At 38.8% G+C, this 22,185-nt stretch overlaps 1 gene segment (V, D, J or C); it reads right to left on the bottom strand.

Annotated features, from left to right (window-relative positions):
• Window positions 1-15,938: 15,938 nt before the first annotated feature.
• Window positions 15,939-21,916, bottom strand: LOC124239635 (immunoglobulin kappa variable 1-5-like). The segment is given in 3 exon segments: window positions 15,939-16,261; window positions 16,386-16,477; window positions 21,711-21,916. Coding segments are annotated over 3 exon segments (621 nt in total).
• Between the last annotated feature and the right edge of the window lie 269 nt (window positions 21,917-22,185).

The raw sequence follows: 22,185 nt of genomic DNA, 5'->3' as shown, positions 1-22,185 counted from the left end.
AAAGTACTATCATCACTTTGGGACCCATTTCAGTATAATTTTTTAAGCTTTTTCTTTACATCATTTGCAGCATGTCATACTAAGAAACATATTACCTAGGGTAGTATTTTTTAAAATGGGAGATTTTATCCAACCCTGGATTAAGAAATTAGTTTAGTGGGTCATGATGAGATTTTTTTTAGTGACATAAATTAGAATAATAGAATAAAATGATGAAACAAGAAGAAAATAGAAAATCCCAGCTTATGTCACATGAACTAATGGTAATTATTGCTTTATGGATGTTTTTCATATACATTAAACGTATGTGTACTGGAGATGCAAATATTTTAGCATCACTGGCTTAAGGAATCCCTGCATTACATTGGCTCTTGCCTACTTTTCTTGTTATGAAAAAAGGTTCAGAATTATCTCTATGACTATAAAAAGTAGGTGTTTGAGATAAAGGCAGAGAAGATTTACTGAGATAAAGCATTGGAAGCAGTGGAGGCTGGTCCTGTGATGTTGTTGTAGCGAGTACAGTGGGTGTAAAAGCAGTTGGCAGGTTTACCAGTTATACTTCTCCTCATTCTCACAACTCCCTCTACAGATGTACAGATGATGGTCCAGGGATCTCTGACTCCTCCAGAGAAGTCTTGTTCACTCTATACAAAGTGTCTTTTAGGCAAAGTGTTTCTTTTAATCACACACCAGGACAAACTAGGATATAGAAGAAAGGAGTAGAGCAATGGAAAGAAGTGTTGAACCCTCATGTAGTGGTTATAGGCACAGGGAGCTAGTGGATTTCATAGGTTTAATTAAATGCATTTGTTTATCATGATGGAGGAGATGCAATAAACCAGATTCAGTCCTGGAAGAATTACTAGCTTATTTTGTAGTTAAGGGTCTATTCATTCCTTGTCAAATAAAGTATTCTTCTTTTATCAAAGCCACTTCACATTTTTTTAAAAGAATTTCTCTACACCCACTGAGTTTTGGAGGACACCATCACCCTGAATTTGAAGCTAAGACTTGCACCACTTATATGAATTTTACTAATGAGGAGCAGGAATGTTCTGTATTGGTTGGGAGAGGAAGCTTGAACACTGATCACAGTTTGTGAAGGAGAGGCTTACACTTTCCACAGTACTAAATACAAGAAAGGCAAATGATCTCACACCCAGAAGAGCAAACAGGTCACATGGTCCACACCATCACCAAGAAGGAATCAAAGTGTATGGCCATCTGAATCATTAGCAAGTAAATAAAACAGTGTTAGAGTGATCTGGATTTTCCTTTGACAAGTTCCCTGGATTGTCTTTTACTATCATATACCATATTGAAAGCACAAGGTGAGACTGAATCATGTTCCATGACATTTTATCCTGCTTTCCTGAGCCCCATCACAATAACTCCAATAGCAGTTGTGGGAGTGAGGAAAACAGCAGGTGCAGGTTGGACTCAAAGGTCCAAGCATAAGGGGGATCATGTCCTGACCTGCAGCACTATGTAAGGGAGGGCCAAGGTGTCATACTGTATAGTATCCTCAACCTGCAGGCACTTAGCTATGAGTGAGACACCTGTCCTAGACCAATTCTACTGAATCAAGGTAAAGTCCTAAAGATCAGATGGATGCATTAATGATGAGGATCATAGGATCCTAAACTGAGTCCTGCCAATACCAAGCTAAGTCACTGCTAAGACTTAACTGTCCTGGCTGGTTACGGTGACTCCTTCTGGAGACCAGAGACTGAATCAGTACTCTGAGGTTTTCCATGTTCATAGCGTATAAAACTAGATATTAAGATTTCACTATTCCCAAATTCACATGTGGACTCAATGAAATCCAGTTAAAATCTCCGAAGGATATTTAGAGGTTGAAAAGACAATTCTAAACTTTACATGGAAATTCAGAAAACCTAGAATAGCCAAGAAAATCTTAAAGAAGAAAATAAAATTAGAAGACTTATAATGTCAGATTTCCAGACTTATTATAAAGCTACAGAGATTAAGACAGTGTGTGCACTCTAGATACAAAGATAGACAAATAGACAATTGGGACAGAACAAAGAGTCAAGGAAAAGACCCCCCCCACACACACACACACAATTACTTGATTTCTAACAGAAGTGTTATAATAGGGTATAGTTTGTTCTTTGTTTCCCCTTTTTTTTATTTTTCTGTTGTTGTTGTTTTACAATAAGTGGTAAGGGGCTATTGGATACGAAAATGAAAATAAAATGAGGAATTGAAATGAAATCCTGACCCACCTACCACCAGGAAAAAATATAAATTAGAGGTAAAGCATTATCTATGTGTGAGCAGTAAAATAATGATGCTTCTAGAAGAGAGCACAGGAGAATAACTTTGGGCCTTAAAGGTAGGCAAAAATTTACTTAACAGGACACTACACGTAAACACACAAAACAAACACAGGAGGGGAAAAAAGGTAAATTAGATTACTTTATAATTAAGAATTTCAAAACATGTATATATAGAGAGAGATACAACGATATATATATATATGCGTCTATGTATATATATATGATTTGAATAGGTGCTTCCCCAAAAGCAAGACATGCAAATAGCCAATGAAAAATAGATATATGAAAAGATATTCACCACCACTGATCATCAGGGAAATGTAAACTTTAAACATAACACCACTTCAGATTTATTGATACAGATTTTATTTTAAAGTCTGAAAATACCAAGTTTTGGAAAAGGCTAACAGCTTCTGGAAATTTAATTACATGATTGGTTGAGTGTAAATTAATGTCCCCCATTTAAGAAAACTATTTGGAAGTGTTTACTAAAGCCAAATTTATGCCAACCCTATGACTTGGCACTTCCATTCCTAGGAATAAACCCAAGAGAAGTAAGTGCATAAGTCCATAAAAGACATTTCAAGAATGTTCCTAAAAACTCGCTGAATTGGAACTGGAAACAACTCTTTAATTAAAGAGTGAATAAATTAATTATGATATATTCACATAAAAGAGAACGATTCTACAGTAAAAAGTAACAAATTACTGCCACACCAACAACATAGAAAATATGTTAATGGAAAGAAGCCAGACACCAAAGAGTACATACTATGTAATTCAATTTGTATTAAGTTCAAGACCAGGGGAAATCCGTCAATATTTGTATAAAACGGAACAGGGGAGGCTCTGCTGGTGGTAGAAGGAACATGGAATTGACAGGGAAGAAGTATGATGAGTCTTTGGGATGATGGAGACAGTTTCTATCTGGATCTGGTTGTGGTTACAGGGGAGTATGTGTATGTTTGTATCCACCCAGATGTACACTTTGTATTCACTTTATATATACGTTTATGGTTTTAGTTATGTCTAGTTGTTCCAAAAAGTTAATGAGTTAATTAATGAGTAGGAATTATAGAGTCAAAATACTAGATTCTTTTCTATCTTCTTCCCTACAAGCATTGTACCTTGAGCAACCTGAGCTCTGAGAACCTGATTTCTCGGAGGTTATAGAAGATACTATAGAAAATATTTGTAGGGTTAACTGCATTAAATTTTTAAGTCCTTAGCCCAGTATTCAACCCATAAATTCTTCAAGACTTCAGTAAATTGCAATTGGCAGTGTAGTTAGTGTTGCTGTTGTTATTATTTTCACTGAATATGGGCTTTTTTCTAGTTCTCTGCCTTAATAATCACTCCCTCTAGGGAAGAGATTCAAAGATCACGCTGTGGATGAATTTCTTTGCATTCTTCACTTAGAAATCTCATTTTTAGAATTAACTCACTGTTTAGGGGTTTTATGTGGTCAAGAAAGCAAGCTTTTGCAAGACTGAAGTCCCTTGCAGGCCCTTACCCTTGAGCTCTGAAACCATTCCACAGTATGGACCCTGCACCTCTGAGCAGAACACAGGGCAGAGTGCAGCTGCTGGAACCAACAACCCTCCCACACAACAAGCCCGGGAGGACAGTTTATGCTCAGGGCTGTAACACTGTGGGAGGAACCGTCTAATCTTGCTAGCCCACTCTAACGATCTTGACACGAGTTTTTAGTCTGATCCCTTGATATATAGCATAATATTAGAGATTCAGTAGTGGTCCTTCTTCTGGACAAGTTGGATGCTTGGAAGTTCCAGTAGCCAAGTGTGCCTCAGTTAGTTGAAATTCATATAATTGAGCCCATGCATGGCCCTGTGTGACACTTGTTTGTGAGAGTCTCTAGGAAAGCTGGAAAAGGTGACTGACTGAAGTCTGTGAGTTGGAACGTCGTAATTGTTGAGAGTCCCCTGCTCAGCAATGTTCTTTTAATGAGTATTTATTTAGAAAGCCATTATTTTCCATCTTGGCCCATTTTGACAAGTCCAGTCGTAGCTCTTCCAAAATGACCTTGTCTCCAATCCTTCAGCTGTATTCCTTCTAAGGCCTAATAATCTGTCAGATCCAGCAGTGAATGTCCTTGAATTGCCTGTCTTTCTTTGCAAGTCATCATCAGATGTAACTCTTGGAGTTTACCCACTGCTGTGATGTCCCTTCTTCCAGGGCATCCTTAACTATAGGAGTGATATGACGTTAGTCTAGCATAAACCTCTGACAAATATTGAGACAAAAATTTGTCTCCAAACCCAGAAGTATTTCAGAAACAGAAGAAAACACCTGGAGGTATCCAGGCATTTTTTGCATGCCCAGGTGCCTGACTGGTGAATATTTCATGTCTAAGGGAATGAACGCCTCTTGGTCTCTAGGTCTCTTTCTTTATCTGCAAAAGGAGGTAATTGAAGAGGGTGATCTGCATTCAATGTTTGATACAATGCAGCTCTCTCTTAGAGGTCATTAGGACACAGATTGAGTTAGGATTCATTCTTGCTCCACTCTTTGGTCTCTGCTGCACAAAGGATAACCTGTTAAATTGGGCCCATTTTCTTCAAGTTGTCCAGTGTCAATGATCTATAAAATGTTAGGAATTGTTACGTAAAGAATAACCTGAAGAAAAATCTTAACATGTGAGTATGCATTTCTAATGTGTAATTTGTCCTCTAATTTGCACAAAGGCCAGGGGAGTCACTCAACCAATCTTTGAGAGATGTATCACCTGTTGGTAAAGCAAATGAATTATATGCTAGAATAGTATCTGTAGCATGAAAAGGGGACTTTAAAATCTACTATTAAATAAATCAGATCAAGCTTCATAACTGTCTCTACCTGAGATTCTGAGATGCTTCCTTTCTCTGGGCTAAATGTTGTCATATATGAGGATGTGATTTTATCCACACAATTAATTTTCCAGGCATTCAGTCTGATTTGTTTGTTAATTGCTAAGTTTGTTTAATTTCTATTATCTTTATAAATCACAAGTGCTACGACCTAGATGATAAGATTATCAATCAGATTTCACCTTAGACTGAAAAAAAATCTAATAAGTAATATCTCATACCTGGAACTCATAGCATCATTGTGAACATATATATATAATGGGGACTTTCATTTTAACGTTAGGCAAAATTGTCTCCTTTCACACCCTTTGAACCACGAATGACTTAGAAAAAGCCACACATTGCGGGAGTTTTAAAAACCTTTATTGTGAATAACGCTGCAATGAACATAGGGGTGCATATATCTGTGCGCATTTGTGTTTTCACATCCTTTGGATAAATACCCAGCAGTGGAATAGCTGGATCATATGGTAATTCTATTCTTATTTTTTTAAGAATTTCCATGTTGTTTTCCATAGTGGTTGCAGCAGTTTGCACTCCCACCAGTAGTGTAGGAGGGTTCACTTCTCTACGAATTCTCTCCAACACTTGTTATTTCCTGTCTTGTTAATGACAGCCATTCTGACGAGTGTGAGGCGATATCTTACTGTAGTTTCGATTTGCATTTCCCTGATAGTTAATGATGTTGAACATCTTTTCATGTACCTGTTGTACATGAAACAGGCCATGTATATATCTTCTTTGGAGAAATGTCTGTTCAGATCATTTGCCCATTTTTAGATTGGGTTGTTAGTTTTTTTTTGTTGTTGAGATGCATGAGTTCTTTATATATTTTGGATATTAACCCTTTATCAGACATATGGTTTGCAAATATCTTCTCCCAATTGTTAGGTTGTCTTTTCGTTTTGTTGATGGTTTCCTTTGCTATGCAGAAGATTTTTAGTGTGATGTAGTCCCATGTGTTCGTTTTTTCTTTTGTTTCCCTTGCCCGGTCAGACATGGGACTTGAAAATATGCTGCTCAGACCGATGTCAAAGAGCGTACTACCTATGTTTTCTTCTAGAAGTTTCATGGATTCAGGTCTTACATTCAAGTCTTTAATCCATTTCGAGTTAATTATTGAATATGATGTAAGATAATGGTCTACTTTCATTCCTTTACATGTGGCTGTCAAGTTTTCCCAACACCATTTATTGAAGAGACGTTCCTTTCTCCATTGTATGCTCTTGGCTCCTTTGTTGAAGATTAGCTGTCCATAGATGTATGCGTTTATTTCTAGGATCTCAGTTCTGTTCCACTGATCTGTGTGTCTGTTTTTGTGCCAGTATCCTATTTTGATTACTATAGATTTGTAGCATGTTTTGAAGTCAAGGAGTGTGGTACCTACAGCTTTGTTCTTTTTTCTCAGGATTCCTCTGGTTATTCGGGGCATTTTCTTGTTCTATATAAATTTTAGGATTCTTTATTCTATTTCTGTAAAAATATCTTTGGAACTTTGATAGGGAATACATTGAATCTGTACATTGCTTTAGGAAATATGGACATTTTAATTATGTTAATTATTCCAATCCAAGTGCACAGAATATCTTTCTGTTTCTTTGCTTTGTCTTCTATTTCTTTCAACAATGGTTTATAGTTTTCATGTACAGTTCTTTCACCTCTTTGGTTGTTTATTCCTAGGTATGTTTTTCTTTTTCTTGTAATTGTAAATGGGTTTGTATTCTTAATTTCTCTTTCTGCTGCTTTGTTGTTAGTGTATAGAAATGCAACTAATTTTTGTATGTTGATTTTGTATCCTGCAACTTGACCATATGCATTTATTATTTCTAAAAGATTTTTGATGGATTCTTTAGGGTTTTCTATATATAAAATCACGTCATCTGTAAATAGTGACAGTTTCACTTCTTCCTTTCCAATTTTGGATCCCTTTTATTTCTTTTTCTTCCCTGATTGATCTGGCTTGACTTCCAATACTATGTTAAATAAGAGTGGTGAAAGTGGGCATCCTTGTCTGCTTCCTGTTCTTAGAAGGAAAGCTTTCAGTTTTTCTCCATTGAATGTGATATTAGCTCTGGGTTTGTCATATATAGCCTTTATTATGTTGAGGTTCTTTCCTTCTATATCCATTTTCTTCAAAGTTTTTATCATTAATGGATGCTGTATCTTGTCAAATGCTTTCTCTACATCTATTGAGATGATCATGTGATTTTTATTATTCATTTTGTTAATGTGGTGTATCACATGGATTGATTTTAAGATATTGAACCATCCCTGCATCCCTGGAATAAAACCCACTTATCATCCTCTATGATCTTTTTAACGTATTGTTGTATTCTATCTGCTAGTGTTTTGTTGAGGATTTTTGCATCAATGTTCATCAGTGATATTGCCTTCTTTTTTTTAATTTTTAATTAAAAAAATTTTAATTTAATTTAAGAAATTTTTTTAATTTTCTTCTTTTGTGTTGTCCTTGTCTGGTTTTGGTGTCAGGGTAATGTTGGCTTCATAGAATGAGTTAAGTAGCTTCCCCTTCTTTTCTATTTTTTGGAAGAGTTTGAAAAGGATAAGTATTAATTCTGAATGTTTGGTAGAATTCATGAGGGAAGCCATCTGGTCCTGGACTTTTATTTTTGGGAGGTTTATGATTACTGTTTTGGTCTCCTTACCAGTGATTGGTCCATTCAAATTGTCTATTTCTTCTTGATTCAGTTTTGGAAGGTTGTATAATTCTAAGAATTTATCCATTTTGTTTAGATTATCCAGTTTGTTGACATATAACTTTTTGTAATATTCTCTTACAATCTTTTGTATTTCTGAGCTGACCATTGTAATTTCTTCTCTTTCATTTCCAAGTTTATTTATTTGAGACTTTTCTCTTTTTTGATTGCTGAATCTAGGTAAAGCCTTGTCAATTTTATTTATCTTGTCAAAGATCAGGTATTAGTATCATTGATTTTTGTCTATTTTTTTTAGTATCTATTTCATTTATTTCTGCTCTGATTTTTATTATTTATTTCCTTCTACTGATTTGGGACTTTGTTCTTCTTTTTCTAGTTCCTTTAGGTACACTATTAGATCGTTTATTTGAGATTTTTCTTGTTTTTTGAGGTAGGCCTGTATTGCTGTAAACTTCCCTCTTACAATCATTTTTGCTGTATCCCATAAATTTGGGCACGTTGTATTTCATTTTGATATGTCTCTGGATAGTTTTTTTATTTCCCCATTGACCCAATCATTGTTCAGTAGCATTTTGTTTAATCTCCACATATTTTTGGCTTTTCCAATTTTCTTCCTGTAGTTGATTTCTAGTTTCATACCTTTGTGGTCATAAAAGATGCTTTCTGACAGATTGAAGATTATTTCAATCTTGTTAAGTTTATTGAGACTTGTTTTGTGGCCTAATATGTGATCTATCCTGGAGAATGTTCCATGTGCATTTGAAAAGAATGTGTATTCTGCAGGTTTTGGATAGAGAGTTCTGTATCTACTGTATCTATATCTACTATAGATACTATATAGTACTATATATATATAGATACCATATAGTACTATAGATACTATATCTGTATCTATATCTACTAAGTCCAACTGGTCTAATGTGTCCTTTAAGGCCAATGTTTCCTTATTGATCTTCTGTTAAAGTCCCCTACTATTATTGTGTTGCTGTCTATTTCTCCTTTTATGTCTATTAATAATTGTTTTGTATATTTAGGTGAACCTATGTTGAGTGCATAGATATTCACAAGTATTATTCCCTCTTGTTGGCTTGTTCCCTTTATCATTATGTAGTGCCCGTCTTTGTCTCTTGTTACAGTTTTTGTTTTAAAGTCTATTTTTTCTCATATAAGTATTGCTACCCCAGCTTCCTTTTCATTGCCATTTGTGTAGAGTATCTATTTCTATACCTTCACTTTCAGTTTGTGAGTGTCTTTAGGTCTGATGTGTGTCTCTTGTGTGCAGCGACTATATGGGTTTTGTTTTTTTATGAAAACAGCCACTTTACGCCTTTTGAATGGAGCATTTACGCCATTGACATTTAAAGGAGCTATTGATTAGAATGCACTTATTGCCATTTTGGTACTTTTTTTTCTGGGTGTTTTAGTAGTTTTTCTCTGTTCCTTTCTTCTTCTCTTGCTCTCTTCCCATGTGGTTAGATGGCTTTCTTTATGTGTGGGTTCCTTTCTCTTAATGTTTTTGTGTATTTATTATAGGTTTCTGGTTTGTGATTAGTATGAAGTTCGTATAATAACCTACATTTATAGCAAGTCTATATTGTTGTCTCTTTAGTTTGACCTCTTGCTAAAAGTTCTACTCTTCTACTCCTATCCTCCCACATTCTATGTTTTTGATATCATGTCTAACATCTTTATGTGTGTGTGTCTATCCTTACCTTCTTATCATGGAAATAGATAATTTTAGTACTTTAGTAGTTGTATTTTGATCTTTAAATTAGCTTCATAGATGGTTGATCTGCTATCTTTATTGTATATTTGCCTTTACCAGTGATTTTTTTGCTTTTTTTTGATAGTTTTCTTATTACTATTTGTGGTCCTCCCTTTTCCACTTAAGTCCCCTTAGTATTTCTTGTAAAGCTGGTTTCTTGGTGATAAACTCCTTTAGTTATTGCCTGTCTTGAAAACTTTTTCATCTCTCCTTCTATTCTGAATGATACCCTTTCCAGGTAGAGTATTTTTGGAGGTAGATTTTTTCCTTTCATCACTTTAAATATATCATGCTACTCCCATCTACCCTGTAATTTTTCTGCTGAGAAGTCAGGTGATAGCCTTATGGGGTTTCTTTTGTATGTAACATGTTGCCTTTCTCTTGCAGCTTTTAAGATTCTCTCTTTATCTTTAATTGTTGACATTTTAATTATAAAGTGTCTTGCTGTAGGCCTCTTTGGATTTATCTTGTTTGGTGCTCTCTGTGCTTCCCGTACCTGGATGTATGTTTCCTTCCTTAGGTTAGGAAAGTTTTCAGCTATTACTTCTTCAAATAGATTCTCTGCCCCTTTGTCTCTCTCTTCTCCTTCTCAGATACCTATGACGTCGATGTTAGTGTGCTTGATGTTGTCCCAGAGGTCCCTTAGACTGTCCTCATTCTTTTTAATTCTTTTTTCTTTTATCTGTTCAGCTTGGGTGATTTCTTCTAGTTTTTTATCCATCTTACTGATCCATTCTTCTGTTTCATCTAATTTTCTATTGAGTCACTCTAATCAATTTTTCATTTCCAGTATTGTATTCTTCATTTCTGATTGGTTCTTTTTTATATTTTCCAATTCTTTGTTGAGTTCATCCATTCTTCTCCCAAGGTCAGTGAACATCCTTATGACTCTTTTTTTGAACTCTGTCAGGCAGATTGTTTCTTTCTCTTTCATTTAGTTCTTTATCTGGGGTTTTATCCTGTTCCCTTACATGGAACATATTCCTTTGCCTCCTCATTTTACCTCTTTCTCTGTACTTAGATGTATGTATTATGTAGGTCAGCTATGCCTCCCGATCTTGGAAACGTGGCCTTATGTAAGAGATGCCTTATGAGGCCTGGCAGTATGCTTCCCTATCCTCACCAGTTCCAAGGAGTGTCCCTTGTGTGGGCTACATTGTCCTTTTGTTGTGGCAGCGTTGCTTTTGCTGCAGGTGCCCAAGGAGGTTAGGCTGTCTCCCTGGCTGGCTGGTTGTAATGCTCAGCTGCATGAGGTTGTTATGATCCTTTCAGTCACTTTATCAGGCATGTGGAGCCCCAGCACAGTTGGTTACAAGGTCTAGTAGCACATTCCTGTTAAGTCAGTAGGCCCCCAGCATGTCTGATTGGTAGACTCAGAGGCCTACAATTGTTGTAGGCCTCCAGCCTTCAAAGGTTATTGTCAGCTCCCTCAGTGTTGCAGCTGAGTGAGGCCAGCCCCAGGCATAGGAAAACTCAATTGTTTCAGGCTTTGGAAGGTGGGCTTGATCCCCTATGTGGCTGTTTGAGAAGTACAAGTCTGCTGCAGCTGATAAGACCCACCACCTGCAGGGCCACACACCCCATCAACACAGTCCTTCCTGGTGCACATGCCCTTACCCACTAATTGGATCTGGTCACCCCACTGCAGAGATGCCACACACTCTACCAATGCAGGCCCACTCCTCAAGCATGCCCTGCTCACCAAAGGTGGACCCACTCACCCACCTGCAGAGGTTCCAGGAACCTCACCTGTACAGGCCCTTATGTTGCCTGAGGGCTTGCTGTTGGGTGGGGCCAGTCCCTGCAGTGGCTTCCTGCCCTGGATGAGCTGAATTAAATTGGTGCAATAGTGGGTGGGGCAGACATCTGTGCTAAGAGGCTAGGGGACGAACTCCAATGGCTTCTGCCAGCATCTGTGTCAGCACACCTGTACTAGGTCACAGTAATGGCTGCTGCCAATGCCTCAGTCCCTGGAGAGGTCTCACCTCTCACCAAGATGCACTTAGAACCTATCACGTGAGTCTCTTTTCAGCAAAGGACAGTGTACCTTTCTTTCTGGTGATTTTAGGTTGCTTTCTGAAACGTGTGAATTTGTGCATGGGTCCTTTAAGAGCATGCTTTTCTTTCCCCTTATGTCCAACAGTTTTTCTGGGGAGATATTCCCTGTTTTCACTAACAGCCAGCAAAGCCAAGTATTATGACACTTGTCTCAGTTGTACTGAGTCCAAAACCTGCTTATTGTGGTAACTCTCCCCTGCTCAGATCCCCCACTCCTCCAGGGAAGACTTCATACCTTGGGGTTGCTCCCAGTTGGCTGTGAAGCATTGTGGCTGGAAAGTGGCTTTTTTCTCTCTGGAAAGGAATTTCTGCCTCTTCCACCTCATTCAGCACCATCCCTTATTGTGGGGGTTCTTTACATGTATCCAGTTTTTAGTTCTTTCTCAGGGGTAATAGTTCCAAGAATAGTTGTAAATTTGTTGTGTCTGTGGGAGGTGGTGAGTTCAGAGTCTGCCTATCCAATCATCTTGACATCATCTCCTGTTCACATGATTGACATAAGTAATTCTGACTGATTCCAGCAAGGCTTAGCTGGGTGGTTCTGCCACAGGCCACTGAGCTTGTCTCCAGTCTATGGATGGTGTTTGATCTGGGCCAAGACTGAAGGGCAATGAATCCTCAGGGCACAACGTTAAGGGAAAGTTGCAGGAGTGAACAAAATCCCCAACCAAGCCGCACAAGTGAATTTAAGTTCAATCATCTCCAACACATATGCACACAATTTTTTTAACTAGTAGACTTTTTTTTCCCAGAATTCTTAGCTTACGAAACAATAGAGCAGAAAATTCAGAGAATCCCCAAATACCCCTCAATACCTCACCCCGTTTCCTCTATTATTATCAGCAGGCATTGGTGTGGCACCTTTGTTACAACTGATGAGCTAATGTTGATACATTGTTAATTAAATTCCATAGTTTACATTAAGGATCACTGTTTGTACTGTCCATTCTAGGGATTTTGCCACATATATAATAACATTTATTTGCTATTCCAGCCTCATACAGAACAGTTTCCCTGTACCTCGAAGCCATGTGCTCCACCTATTCACCCCTCTTTCCCTTCCCCAAATACCTGTCAACAACTGATGATTTTATTTTCTCCAAAGTTTTGCCTTTTTCAGAATGTCATATAATTGGAATCCTGCAGTATGTAGCCTTTTAAAAAATTTCATCATAGTGTATTTATTTTCATTTTTTAAAGTGTTTTACTCTTTTAGAGCAGTTTTAGACTCACAGCAAACTTGAGAGGAAGGTGCAGAGATTTTCCACACATCTCCTGCCCCTACACGTTCATAGCCTCCTCTATTATCAACATCACTCACCAGAAGGGCATATTTGTTACAACTGATGAACCTACATTGACACATCCTAATCACCCAAAGTCTACAGTTTACCTTAGGGTTCACTCTTGGTATTGTATATGCTGTCAGTTTGGACAAATATATTATTATAATATGACAGAGTATTTCCACATCCCTTACAAATTCCCTATTCTCTTCCTATTCATCACTCTCCCCCACCATGCCTAACCCCTGCCAACCACTAATTTTACCATCTCCATAATTTTTCCTTTTCCAGATTGTCATATATTTGGAATCACACAGTTTGTAGCATTTTCTTTCACTTAGTAATATGCATTTAACGTTCCTCCATGTTTTGACATGAGTTTGACAGCTCATTTCTTTTCAGCACTGAATAGTATTCCATTGTCTGGATCTATCACAGTTTCTTTATCCATTCACTTACTGAAGGACATCTTGATTGCTTCCAGGTTTTGGCAATTATGAATAAACCTGCTATAAATGTTTGTGAGCAGGTTTTCATGTGCATGTAATTTTCAACTCCTCTGGATAGATACCAAGGAGCACAATTGCTGAATCTTATGACAGGAATATGTTTAGTTTTGTAAGAAACTGCAAAATTGTTTTCCAAAATAACCACACAAATTTGCACTCCCACCACCAGCAATACAGGAGAGCTTCTGTTGCTCTGCATCTTTGCCAGCATGTGGTGTTGTGTTCTGGATTTTGGCCATTCTAATAGTTGTGTAGTTGTATCTCATTGTTCTTGCATTTCCTTGATATCAGCTGATGTGAAGCTTTTTTTTCATTGCTTATTTGCCATCTATATATCTTCTTTAGTGAGGCATCTGTTAAAGTCTTTGGTCCATTTTTTAACTGGGCCATTTGCTTTCTTATTGTTGAGTTTTAAGAGTTTTTTGTACATTTTGGATACAGTGCTTTAACAGATGTGTCTTTTGCAAATATTTTCTCCCAGTCTTGGACTTGTCTTTTCATTCACTTGACTTTGTCTTTTGTAGAGAAAAAGTTTTTATTTAAATGAAGTCCAGACTATCAATTATTTCCGTTATGGGCCACGCCTTTTCTGTGTGTCTAAGTCACTGCCATACCCAACATCATCTAAGTTTTCTCCTATATCTTCTAAGAATTTTATACTTTTGCATCTTACATTTAGTTCTTGAATTCAATTATCAGTTTATTTTTGTGAATGGTAAGATCTATGTCTAGATTCCTTTTCCTGCATGTGGATGTCCAGTTGTTCTAGCACCATTGTTGAAGAGACTGTCTTTGCTCCAGAGGATTGTCTTTGCTCTTTTGTCAAAGTTTGGTTGGCTTTTACATTCATGTGGTACTATTTCTCAACTCTCTATTCTGTTCCATTGGTCTATTTGTCTGTTCTTTCACCAATATCACACTGTCTTGATTACTGTGGTTTTATACTAAGTCTTGAAGTCAGGTATGTGCACTTGATATTTATTTATTTTTTCATCTTGGTGATTCTCCAAATTTCAAAAAACATTTACTCCATTTAAGGTATTTTATAATATCAATGACAAATAATTGTATTTTTCATCTTTTGTTATCTTAAAAATGCTTTAAAATTTAATTTTGTGTTAATTAAAAAGAAAAACTCGGTGTGTTTTTTCAACATGTGATTTTAAAATAGAAATTTTCTTAAATTTTCTTTAAATTTTAAAATAAAATTTGCTTAAATATTTTCTTCTATTTCTTAAATATTATATTTATTATACATTATGAAAATTGCATTATATTTATAAATATATATATATATATTTAGCTGAAGTAAACATCCCCTAAGACATAGCTTCTTAAACCTTAGATAGATGATCTGTTATCTTGCTAAAAAGCACGTTTTCATTTAGTAGATCTAAACTGGGCCTGCTATTTTATATTTGTAACAAGCAACTTGTCAGTGATGCTGCTGCTGCTGATGAATTCTGGACAAATTTTTAGTAAAAAGATATTTTCATGTCAAGGTAAAAGAATGCTATATCCATGTGTAGATTTTGTGTGAAGAAAGTTTTTCATTTGTTTATCAAATTATTGCTATATATTTCATGCAACTTCCTCATTTTCTGTTTACTGCATGTTTAATGTTTTTTCTTGTTATGATCCCAGTCTTGCTGACGATAGTTGGAAGCACATCCAAGTATATTCTGGATGCCATTCCCTACCTGGAAAAATTCTGAGCAATGGAAATAGTACCATACTGAGCTGTCTGCTGTCAACTCCTCACCATCATTATTACTTCTAGAAGTGCATTTCCAACACCTCTTTTCTTTCTGTGGTTTCATGTAGAGTTGTTCAATGATGGGCCCTCCAATGAGATTTGGAGGTCAGAAAAAGAAAGTTCAATATCCACTGGCATCTGAAAGCAGAGAATGGACAGGGTGAGGACTTGAAAAAACCTGGTGAGGTGCTGCAGAAGGTAAACCATCAACACCTCCACTCCTGGGCTTCTTAGACAGGCCTGAGGCCACATGATCAGGCAGCCTATACCTTCAGTGGCAGCTGTGCTCTGCCTTCTGGGGGAACACCAGGGCATCATCCCTTTCTAGCATCTGCTCCCTTAGTATCACACTCCCTAGACTTTGAAAGGTTATAGTTTACACTAAAATTCCTCATACTAAAAGATTACTGCTTGGAATATGTAGACTGACTTCTCTTTTGCTGTATAAACCCTGACTGGTACCATAACTGAGACTCCTCAGGTGTAATCATTTCCATCCTTTATTTACTCAGGAGAGGCACTGACATGTCTGTGCTGCTGGGGCTGAGGAGAGAGAAAGAGAGTTATAGAGTGCTGAGGAGCCTTCCTGCCCCTTCTATCAAATCTCCCTGTGACCTTCAAAGTGTGGCAGCTTCTGAGAAATGCTCTGAGCAGATGGAGGCACACAAGGAGGAGCTGGGGAAGCCCAGCCCCACACTTTTGCTTTCCTGGGTGGTTTATGTTCTGGCTTGTAACACTGTGGGAGGGCTGCTCTTATACTGCTGACAGTAATAAGTTGCAGCATCTTCAGGCTCCAGGCTGCTGATGGTGAGAGTGAAATCTGTCCAAGTTCCACTGCCACTGAACCTCGAAGAGACCCCAGTGTGCAAAATGGTTGCCTTACTGATCAGGAACTTAAGAGCCTTCCCTGGTTTCTGCTGATACCAGGCTAACCAAGTGTTAACGCCCTGAGTGGCCTGGCAAGTGATGGTGACTCTGTCTCCTAGAGATGCAGACAGGGAGGCTGGAGACTGGGTCATCTGGATCTCACACCTGGCACCTGAGATTGCAGACATAAAAACAAACATCCATATTATTAACCATGTTATAAGAGGACTACTCTGAACTGCTAGGTAGTACTGACCACATTGGGAGAGTACATTTCCAGTGTTCTCCCTCCTTACCTGGGAGCCAGAGCAGCAGAAGGCTGAGGAGCTGAGCAGGGACCCTCATGTCCAGGCTACATCCTGACTGGGATTGACTCCCACACAGGGTGCTAGCAGCATATTAATAAGTGCGCAGGGCAGTGAGTCATACTCCAGTAATATGCAAATCAGCAGGGGATGGGGCAGGGCTAGGCACAGCTGCAGGGCAGCTAACTCAATAACACGGCACAGGCGCAGTGTCTCCCAGGTGTCCAAGTCTGACCAGGGCAGCACAAATGTGCCCGTAGAGAATGTATTTCTCCCTGGGGGCCACAGGATAGATTTAGTCTACTGTCCTTTAAGTATAGTGTTCTTTTGCTCTCTTCACTGTTCACAACATGCTTTTCTTTCTACCTCTCCATCTAAGACAAGTTCTATCTGGGATGACACGTTTCAAGAAACTGCAAGAAATTTTACAAGATCTCTGTGTTTGGTACCTGGGGATATTATTGAGGCCAAAGGGTCCTCCCCTTTGATCAGATTCCCTGATGCCCTTGCTGTGATAAATTGTCAGCACGTGACAGAACCCAGGATATCTACAGAATTTCCCCTCTGTATTTGACAAGGTACTGATTGAAAGACACATGAGAAGAATCTATTGAGGTTGTAGAAAGATTTTTCTGAATTTATTAGAGGAAAAATTCCGCAGAACTCAGACAGAGTCAAGATTAGTTGCTGTTTCCACCAGCCAGAGCAGAAAATCTTATAATTCATGAGCCGTCAGCTGGAGCACTCAGAAAGAGTTTGCCTCAGTGGTGGGGCAAAATTATCTCTATGCTAAATGCCATCTGGTCTTTCCTAATAAAGCCTAAAACCAAGACCAAATAGAGTCAAACAGTTTCACGTGAAAAGATTAGATAATGCAGAAGAAAGATTAGTGACCTTTAGCAATAGAAAATATCCAAAATTGAGCAGAATGAGTAAAAATTTGAAAAAATACAATAAAATGAGCAGAGCATCCATGAGCTGTGGGACACCTTGAAGCAGTCTGTTGTGTATGTAATTGAAGTTCTGAGAGGAGAAATTAAGGAAATGAGTACAAAAATTTTTGAAAAAATATTGACTAAAATTTTATGTTTTAAGTAATGATTCCAAGGGTTTGCATAATTAAAAACCCAGTCAGCTCAAAACCACAAATTCAGTGGCTGAATGTAGACGCCCAAGAAAAATCAGGCAATTTACCCAGAGCTCCCTCCATAGTCCTGGCTCTTGTTGCAAACAGATTTCTAGCAATTGAATGGTCTGGGGAATATCAAGAAATTATCTCCAAGATAAAGACACCCCCACACCCATAACTAAAAAGTAGTCAACACTAGAAAGTCCTTTATGGATTCTGAAAGCAACACAGACATTTTGGAGTGAGTTATTCTAATTCATTTATTGATAACTTGTAAGGTTTCCAGTTCTGAGTGAGTCCCAGAAGAGAAGAAGGCTCTGCATTAAGTCCAACCTGCAGTGGACCTTATGACCTAGTAGGTCAAAGATGCTTAAGGTGACTCTGTCAGGTAGGGAAAGTGTATGGAGGCTCCAGAAAGCCCCAACAGGAGAACCACAGTGCAGACCTCTAGAGCGTTGCAACAATGCCATGATCTCTTTCGCAGGTAAAAAGTCCCTTTTTGAGATAACGGTTCACAAAGTCCATTTGGTCAAGTTGTTCGGTAGTGTTACTCAGATCACTCAGAGCCTTACTGCGTCACTGAGTATTGTGTAGTTTTAAACACTCTCAGTTGACTCTTTAATTATATATTTATTTACTTTTTAGAGATTATTGTAGTACAGTGGTTTTCATCTGGGAAAAATGTTGTCCCTTCTCCCCTAGAAACATTTGGCAATGTCTGGAGATGCCTGTGATTGTCACAACTAGAGTGGGAGGGGGTGGGCTGTGACCCTGGCCTCCAATGGGTAGAGATAAAGATGCTGCTACACATTGTGTGATGCACAAAACAGCTCCCGCAACAGAGAATTTTCAGGTCTAAAGTGCCAACAGTGCCCACTTGTTCTGTGGATTACACCATGCAGCCATAACTATCTTAGCCTACTGTAAGTTAATATTTTCCCACTTCACAGACAAGGCGAAATCCCTAAGCTGTGTACTGTCATTTAGCTCCCTGCCATTCCCTGTGCTATTTTTGTCATGCATTTTACTTTCACACATATTTTACAACTCACAGCATATCCGTATTCATTTTTCTTTAAACAATGTGTTGTCTTTAAGGAAATTGTAATCAAAGAACAAGTCTTTCACATTTTCCTATCATTTACCAGTTCTGGCGCTCTCATTTCTGTTGTGTTTTTATCTAGTAAAATTTCCCTTCAGCCAAAGAATTCTCTTTTGCATTTCTTGTGGTGCAGGTCTGCTGAAGACAAATTCTGTTTCTTTTTTGTCTTTAAATTTCTTTATTTCATCTTTATTTGTGAAGGATATATTTACTGGATATGGAATCCAAACTAACGTATTTTTTCTCAGTGCTTGAAGATGCTTCCTTATATTCTGTTTTGCAATTTTCTCTGATAAGAAACATGCAGTCATTCTTTTGGTTGTTTTCCATAACGTTTTCTTCCCATGTGGCCGCTTCTTTTTGTTTTTTGAGGAAGAATGGCCCTGGGCTGATATCCATGGCCATCTTCCTCTACTTTATAAGTGGGACTCCTGCCACAACTTAGCTTGATAAGCAGAGCATAGGTCCGCACCTGGGATCCAAACCGGCAAGCCCCAGGCCGCCGAAGTGGAGTGGGTGCACTTAACCACTGCACCACCAAACTGGCCCCAACCCATGTGGCTGCTATTAAGCTTGTCTCTTTATGAGAAATTTTCATCAGTTTGACTAGAACGAGCCTAAGACTTTGTGTTTATCCTGCTTGGGCTTTGTTGAGCTTCCTGGGTCTGTGGGTTGACATTTTTCATCAGCTTTGGAAAATGTTTAGTCATTATTTCTCAAATTGTTATTCTATTCATAATTCTATGCATTGTCAGTTAAAGATGGTTTCAGCTGGGTAGTTCTTCTGGTCTTGTTTGAGATTGCAGATGGGCAAGCAGAGAGGCTCGGGACCTTTGACGAAGGTGTAGCCTGGTCCAGGAGAAAGATAGTGGAGGCTTGTAGCAGGATGGGCAGTGGAGGTGGAGGAGGTGAGAGGTGGTCAGATCTGGGATACATTTAAGGTGTGGGAGAGCTGTTCCATTTCTCTTTGCTCCGAGGTGCCTAGCACACTGTGTTGAGTGTGCAGCACGTACAATAACTCTTGATTTTTGTTTCATTGAGAATTTTCCCACTGCCTGCTGGCATTCAGGAAGGAGACTTCTCATTTCCTCTTAGATTCCTTTGAGTAACCAAGATTGTGCCTCTGTTTCACATTTCCTTCTCCTGGTTGTCCCCATCTTCTGAAAGGAGATGGCCAATTTATTCTGTTATTGTGAATCTCAACCTGTTATTAAAAGGCCTCAGTCTAGTGTCTTCTCTATTGTTTATATGTTATTTTCTTATTTCTTTGTCATCATCTTAACAATAAAATAAAATGTAACCTTTTCCCTCTGATTTTTAGCTATTACAAATGCCATCTTGGTTAATCACACTGATTAGCTTCAGAGCTACTAATGAACATACAGAATGGTATTAGGAGATTCAAACAGTGTCTTCAATAAGTTGTGTGTAGAGCACGTGACTGTCTAGCATTAGGGTCAGTGCCTCTCACCGAATTTTTCGAATCAGCTAGCTCTGCAGAATTCCTCTGTGTTGTCATACTGCTTATTGCCTTCTATGAATCAGATTTTCTGATTAGAATCTTGGCTTGCTATCTGAGTTATCTGGACACATTTCATAACCTTTCTCTGCCTTGGTCTTTCCACTGGAAGATGAGAATAAAACATCTCACCCCAAGACTTAGCTCCATTCATGGCACATAATAAGCATTCAATAAGTATAACAGCCATTGTTATCTTTGTTGTTGTTAGACTTATATTTCAAGACAATTATGGTGAATCAGAAAAACATTGCTATATTCCTCCTGTTGAGAGTGGAGTCTATTTCTTGATTTCTTGAATCAACTTTAGTCTTGGGTCTTGCTTTGACAAATAGAATGTGGTGGATGGAACCCTCTGACAGTTCTGGAACCCAGAACTCAAGTGGCTTTGCAGCCTCCACCCTCCCTGTTGGAGTGTAAGAAAGCTGATCTAGCCTATTGGAGGATGACAGGCCACGTGGAGGAGAACTGAGATACCCAGCCAACAGCCAGCACTGACTACCAGACATATGATCAGGCCATCTAGCAACATGACAGGGGATCCAGGGTGGGGAGAGGAAGTGGTCCTTCTGGATGGGTATATTTTATCACTGACATTGTTCAGAATTGTCAGTACATGCAGATAGTAAAAAATAGCACTATTATCCATTTAAAACTTTCTACCATTGGGGCCGGCCTGGTGGTACAGCAGTTAAGTTTGCACATTCCACTTTGGCGGCCCAGGGTTCACCAGTTTGGATCCTGGGTGTGGACGTGCACATCGCTTGTCAAGCCATGCTGTGGCAGGCATCCCACATATAAAATAGAGGAAGATGGGCACGGATGTTAGCTTCCAGGGCCAGTCTTCCTCAGCAAAAATAGGAGGACTGATAGTAGACATTAGCTCAGGGCTAATATTCTCACCCGAAAAAAAGGAAAAAAAGAAAACTTTCTACCATTAATTCACTCTTTAGAGCATGCACGTGAGGTGAAGGTCTCTAACCATCCCTCCCCTTGTATGTAACTAAGAAGAGAACTGAGGCTCCCAGCTGACAGCCAGCACCACTGGCAGACATGTAGGTGAGACCAACTTGGGCCTTTCAGCACAGTTGACCTTCCTGCTGACTGAGACCACATGCGTGAGCCCGGGCAAACCAGCTGAGAAAACACCTGGCCAACCCTCAGAATCACAAGAAATAATAAATTGTTGTTGCTTTAAGCTATTATTTTTGGAGGCTCTGTTACACTGCAATTGATAATGGAAATAACAATAAATTAATCCATTTACACCTTCTGTCTAGATCACGGCTTGGCTCTAACCCCTACCATGTTTTCCTCTATGTAGATCTAGTTTAAATGTGGGGCAAGAACTCTTCAACACGACCCTGCTTCACCAGGTCAGAAAATATCGACTCTGAGAACCTGGACATCTAAGATGTGGATACTTCACATCTCTCACATTGTGGCCTCCTGCAGGAAGCAGGTGTCTTTCCACCGGGGCAGACATCTATAGACTAGAAACGGTATTTTTGTTTGGGGCTCTGTCACTGTGAGAGGCCAGCTCAAGTGCTGCTGGCAGTAACACACCCCAAAGTATTTAGTTTCCAGTCCATGGATGGCGAGGGAGAAGACAGAGCCAGAGCCGCTGCCTCAAAGATGAGCACCCTGGGAGCTTCATTGGGTTTCTGTTGGTACCAGGCCACGGAGGTACCTACCTCCATTCTGCTTCTACAGGTGATGGAGACAAAGCTTCCCTGAGATGCTGCCAGGGTCTCTGGAGACTGAGTCAGCATGATCTACCTCCTGTGGGCTGCAAGGACACCCCTTCCAGGCAACACAATGCATTACTTCTCCCAAAGTTTTCAAGGAAACATTGTTCATTGGAAGAAACATGTTCTTTAGAAGAACCACGTCAAGTTTCAATATGATATCAATTAGAAATTAAGTGCCACTGGGCTTCTCCACCATTGCCTGTGTCCAAGAATCCACAAAGAAATGGCTGTCAATATGTCCTCAGGCCCAAGGCAAGCTATAGAAGGTGAACCCAATATGGCACATCCTC

The sequence above is a fragment of the Equus quagga genome, chromosome 5 (genome assembly GCF_021613505.1).
Source record: "Equus quagga isolate Etosha38 chromosome 5, UCLA_HA_Equagga_1.0, whole genome shotgun sequence".
NCBI classification, from domain to species: Eukaryota; Metazoa; Chordata; class Mammalia; order Perissodactyla; family Equidae; genus Equus; species Equus quagga.
The sequence above is the reverse complement of the archived record's forward strand: the minus strand, read 5'-3'. Positions and strand labels throughout refer to the sequence as shown.